General features: G+C 39.5%; 1 protein-coding gene across 2 annotated transcripts in view; it reads right to left on the bottom strand.

Moving 5' to 3' along the window:
* Window positions 1-5,614, bottom strand: part of syf2 (SYF2 pre-mRNA-splicing factor) — a 47,479-nt gene that overhangs the window by 20,596 nt on the left and 21,269 nt on the right. The window contains exon 1 of one of the 2 annotated variants that reach the window (XM_014011080.1): window positions 4,400-4,498. The exons of the other annotated variant lie outside the window; for it this stretch is intronic. Within the exon in view, the coding sequence (XP_013866534.1) occupies window positions 4,400-4,483 (84 nt within the window). The 5' untranslated portion in view covers window positions 4,484-4,498. Of the gene's footprint in view, window positions 1-4,399; window positions 4,499-5,614 lie in introns of those variants that run through there. 2 annotated transcript variants of the gene reach the window in all.

Below are 5,614 nucleotides of genomic sequence, written 5' to 3'. Positions count from 1 at the left end.
CACACACACACACACACACACACACACACACACACACACACACACACACACACACACACACACACACACACATGTCTGTTCTCAAGTATTCTCAGATGTTAACGTTCTTCAGGGGGCTTTTATTCACTTCCCCGGAAGTTTCAGCTCATTTTGCTCTCTGCCCGTCAGGGGTGAAAGAAACGGAGCCAAGAAGCAGACAGCTTGTTGGCAGGAACTCTCCACAATATCAGATATAAATTCACGCAGGTCACCACAGCTAACCGACCCTAGCAAATGCAAAAAACGGCCACAACTTAACCAGCTTTACAAACAAAGAGCTAAATCTTAAGGTGGTAGTAGCTGAGAGTCATTCACGACTTATAGTTTGAGTGAAACACTTTGTAAAACTGTTGGAGCCAACCCTCCTCGTCTGTTAGCAAAATATGTCGTAAATTCCTGGAGAAGTGTAATCGAATCAGTTTTTAACTAGCAATAATTACTGTATTTATTCGTGTATAATACGATCTCATGTATAATACGACCCCCCTTTTTGAGTTTAAAAAGCATAAAAAATTTAATCCTCAAACCACCTCCAATTTCATACAGACTTCAAGATTTTACATATCAGTAAAATGATCATTGGACTGTTCATTTTATTTTAAMAACATATGTACTAAAACGTATTTTGACAACAAATATATATCAGCTGTAGCAGCATCATATGAATTCTTGCATTTGACACATGGTCCACCAGGAGGCACCAACACAAAAGTCAGAGACTTCACATGAGATTTGGACCATCTTCTGGGGCAAAAGCAGATTACTTCCTACTCGCGAGCGCCCTTTCTGGTGGGGAAACGTTTTTTCAGGGATACAAACTTTTTCAGAACACCGGTAGACGGCAGCCATTACAGACGAACATGTGTTTGTTATTGTTTGAGGAGCGGCTCGGTCACACGTTAATGTCATTAGTTCGTTATCATTATTAAGGTGCAGGACTGCTTTTCCCCCTTTTTTCACATCATGTCGCCTGCCTGGATCTGTTATTATCTCACTCTGAAGCACGGAGGAGTGTCAGAGTTATGCTCGTTTCAACTGCTTTTCACGACATGGTCTCATTTCTGGACTCAGGCATTTTGTAAATGAAGCCGATATTTCAGTTAAAATACATAAGTAAAAATATTTATCCTAGTATAATACTACCCCCAAACTTTATGGATGATTTTATGGATTAAATTTTACATATTAAACTTGAATAAATACGGTAGTCTTTTTGTTCTTTGTCTTTGTCCCCATTAAATAATAAATGTTTGTGATTCTGTTAAACATCTAACATTTGATGCACATGAGTTAGATTGTCCTAATAAGAATAGGTCCAAGCAATTTTTTTTAAAGCAAAGCAAGAAATGCTATTTCAGGTATTAGTTTAGCTTAGTGTCATCATTCCTGTGAGAGTAATCATTACAACAATTACTACAATTTCATTTATTGGCTTTTATTTTGAAATCCACACTGCGTGTTTGACGGTCAAACAGGATCGTTGCCATGCTGTCATTCCTATTTAAAGGAAACTGAGCTATAATGCAACATGGATCTCACATGTGTGGAGGCCACCCAAAAATGCTGAACAGCCACCCCTCAATATTAACTTTTCCAGTCAAGCAAATCAGCCCTGAAACAGAGTAACATTATATCTGCAAATAAATTGCACCTTGGGGGCAGATTTATAAACATGAAGCAGACCTCATGGTGCTCGGTGAAGGCCTTCTATTAATCAAACGAGAYGTGATTTTCACTTCAACTTGCTGCCTGCTGTGAAGGAGACATTATATGTTGTTTTGTACACAGACAGGAGTTTGACGGGTGCCGCTATCTTGCGTCGAATAAAAAGTTTCCCCAGATARCGCACATGGGGGCAGGGCCTCTTGCTGTGCAGGCAGCTGCTTCACATCTGGAACTTAATATAAACATCATGGCCAATAAAATCATTCCATTTCCTTAATTACTATTCCTGTCATTTCCGCACTAGATGAAAAGTTATTAATTCGAGGCCAACACAAACAGGCTTCTTCAGCGCGAGGAGCTGCTCCTGAAGCGTCGCCACCCTGACTACGGGCCGCTGTCACTGGACTGGAACCACAAGCTCCTGCCGCGCTCTGGCAGCGTTGCGTTTGTGTGCGGTGAACAGAGGCCAKGACGACGCAGACATGATGTCGTCCTGTTTTCCAGCGCCTCCAAAATGTCCCAACTGGTGCCAGGATAATAATGACAGGCAGCACCAGTCCTGTTTCATATCCCCTTCTCCCGCTTCCTCTAGTCTGTCCTTGTTTTTTATATTTTTTTTCAGTTTTGACACACTGTTCTCTACACCATTTATCCTTTCTATTTCTTTCTCTGAACATGYTGGACAGCAGAATTGTTCAGGAGGACACAGAAAGTCTGAATCTCTCAGGAATAAAAACGGCCAGAGGTTCACCAGTCTGCAAGCATCAAAACATTATGGAACTATTTCCAAACACCGTTCTTCAAAAGAAAATCACAGATGGGTTCAGGAATACCTCCACAAATCATTGTCCATAAATATGATCTTGTCATGCAAATAAGAAGCCATACAGTAAATGGGCACAATCCAGAAAACCTGTTGTCTTCTCCGGGCCAAAGTTTGTTTTAAAAGGACTGAGACAAAATGGAAAAAATGCTTTGTGGTCAATCACAACTTGAAATTGTTTTTTGAAACCACAAACGTTTTCTGTTATGAAAAGCACAGGGTCTGTCTAGTTTGTTATTGATGCACAGTTCATTATGCTGCCTCTCTGATGGTATGGAGGTGCATTAGTGCCAATGACACAGGCAYTTTAGACATATAAGACACAAAAATGTCACAATGGGATTTGCCTGGTTAAACGATGGTAAATAAATTTAAAAAAGATTCCATCAACGCAGAGCAGTATAATAGTACAAGTTTTAGAACAACATAAGCTCTCATTTTAACAATGTCTTAATGAGGTGAGGCTTYGAATATTTAAGCAAGACAATGCTACAGAAATGACCTGCCTGCAGTCCARACTTCTCWCCAGGAAAAAACATTCGGTGCATCATGAAACAAAAAAGATACAGGAGTGCTGAAGTGTTAGAACTCCACCTCAGACAAGAATGGGACATCATTCCCCTCTAAAATCTCCAGCAGCTGGTTGGTTCTTAGATATTTACAGACTGTTGTTTAAAAGAATATTGAATGCTTCTCAGTGGGAGCTGTAACCCTTTCCCAACATTTTTAAGATGTGTTGCTGCCATAAAGTTCAAAATKACCCTTTTCCCTCCAAAAATGATGCTTAGAATTTCAAATGTTTAAAATGTTGATTTTCCTTGGTGAAAAAATATGGTTTTAAAATTAAACAATTCTGTTTTTTTTCTTTTTACGTTTTACACAACATCCAAGCTTTTTCAGCACTTTCGGTTGTATTTGTCTGTAAATGCTTTTGACTATGCATGCTCTAAAAAAAGCAACTTCACAAAAGGTCATATGTCAGCTTGCAAACTTCACGAGCCATAATTTGCAGTTAAAGGCTTTCTATTGATTTGTAAGTTGCTGCTGCCATTCATCATACATTATATTCAAAAAGCRTGCATGGAAGGAGTCAGTGGGAACCTAACTGGATAATGGTCTTTACCCTTAAAGCATCTTTATGTTTGCACAAAGGGCATTAAGTTTCCTCCTTCTACTCCTAGTTCACCACCTCCTCTATTCAGCTCTAAATAAAGCTAATATCATGTTGATCATGACGTCCATGATTTGTCACAACCTGATGCTCTGATTCCGGCATTCTCAGGCCAAGAGTGGAAGAGGATTTGGTGRGCCACACATATACTTACACAAAAAAGAGGCATGTATGCACTCAAATACCACCAGTTTTGTAGTCAATGCTTTTGCTTCACCGCACACAATTAAAGTCCCAATTAAAGGCCATTATGGGTTTTCCACTAGCAGCAACCGCAGGAAGAGCAGCTCCACGGCCCGTATACACTGTGGGCGCACAGATGTCTCCTGTGTTGTCATCCARAGGAACTCTGGCTGATCCGCAAACTTTATGATCATAATTACTGATCAAAATTAAAGTGCAACAACAATATAAACTCAGAGGAGTGCGATAATAAATAAAAAGGAAAAGTTTGAGTGATTCCTGTGAGTAGGTCAAAGTGGGTCTATGAGAGCGTTTTATTCTGACAACACTGACTGAGGTGACTTTCTYGAACACAAGAGGGAGACATTTTCCTGATGTTTCATCCAAATCTGAGCACTGATGGTAAACATTAAAAAAGGCCACAGTTACCTGACTTCTGTTTCACACAGCCACATTCATCAGAAGATTTACACAAGCATTGGGCCCATTTATCTACTGTGAAGCATCTATTCACTCACCTTAACCGCAGAAGAGTTCAACACAAGTGTTTTCCCTTGAGCGGGGTCTGAAAGTGTCATGGGTTTCCGCTCCTGAGTTCCCATCCTCTTCCCCCAGTGACCTTAATGAGAGAGTAAAGCTCTCATCTGGCCAAACAATACACTGTTGTACGCGGTCGTGATAAGAAGTGGCCACTCAACAGCCTGTGGACATGCAGCTGAGGAGACGAAACAGTCTTCCCCGTTTGTCCCCTGTATGACACTCCAGATAAGATAACTTCACATGGACTCACGCACACGTGTCAGAATGCATGATGCTGACCCAACACACACACACACACACAAACACACACAAACCATGAATCCCTTTCCCATCCGATGCTGCTCTTTGAAAACAGACAATCTAAACCGAAGCGGCTTCTTTCATCCTCAGTTCAAGACCCCCCCAATGATCTAATTTCAAATCTGATGCTGAACAAATAAAAGCCAAATCACTGAAACAAGTGTCGCCAGCAACAATCCTGTGAACCGCTGAGGGATGAATGAGCTCTTTCTTGAGTGTATGTTCCCCTGGGAATAAAAGAAAAATATAGTTTGTAGTGGGAAAAAAAGTGTTTTTTCTTATTTTATGGTTGTTGTTTATGTAAACCCACTCTGAAGTGAACTTTGATTAATGATGCTTTATAATAAATTGCATTTACAATCATTCAGATTGATGCAGGTACCACTTTAACAATGCTTACAATTGTTAGGATATGTATTTTACTGTGACAATTTCTGGTAAAAGTTGGAAATTAAACAAGAGAATTCATATTAAGATAAGATAAAACTTTATTGATCCCACAGTGGGGAAATTCGCACATTACTGCAACTTAATGCAGGAGAGGCTGAGAAGAATAATGAAAGATAAATAAAAGATAAACAAAAAACAACCCCACAATATAATCAAGTGAAATATTGTAATGCACATTTACACATATATATTCACACATATGCATATTTATATACATATACACACCGTAAAGTACAGTACAAAAATGAATGTATATGAAGGTGCATATTAGTGATGGCAGTGTAGGTGAAATGTCCAAGTGACTGATGACATCATTAGAAAAGGAACCAGAAGAAAAAATACTTTAAAGCTTGACTATACAAACAGAAAACAAACATACAGAAAATATGACATTTACACACACACACACACACACACACACACACACACACACACACACACAC

The sequence above is a fragment of the Austrofundulus limnaeus genome, unplaced genomic scaffold (genome assembly GCF_001266775.1).
Source record: "Austrofundulus limnaeus strain Quisiro unplaced genomic scaffold, Austrofundulus_limnaeus-1.0 Scaffold2, whole genome shotgun sequence".
NCBI lineage: Eukaryota > Metazoa > Chordata > Actinopteri > Cyprinodontiformes > Rivulidae > Austrofundulus > Austrofundulus limnaeus.
Note: the sequence above shows the minus strand (reverse complement) of the source record. Positions and strands in the feature narration are given on the sequence as shown.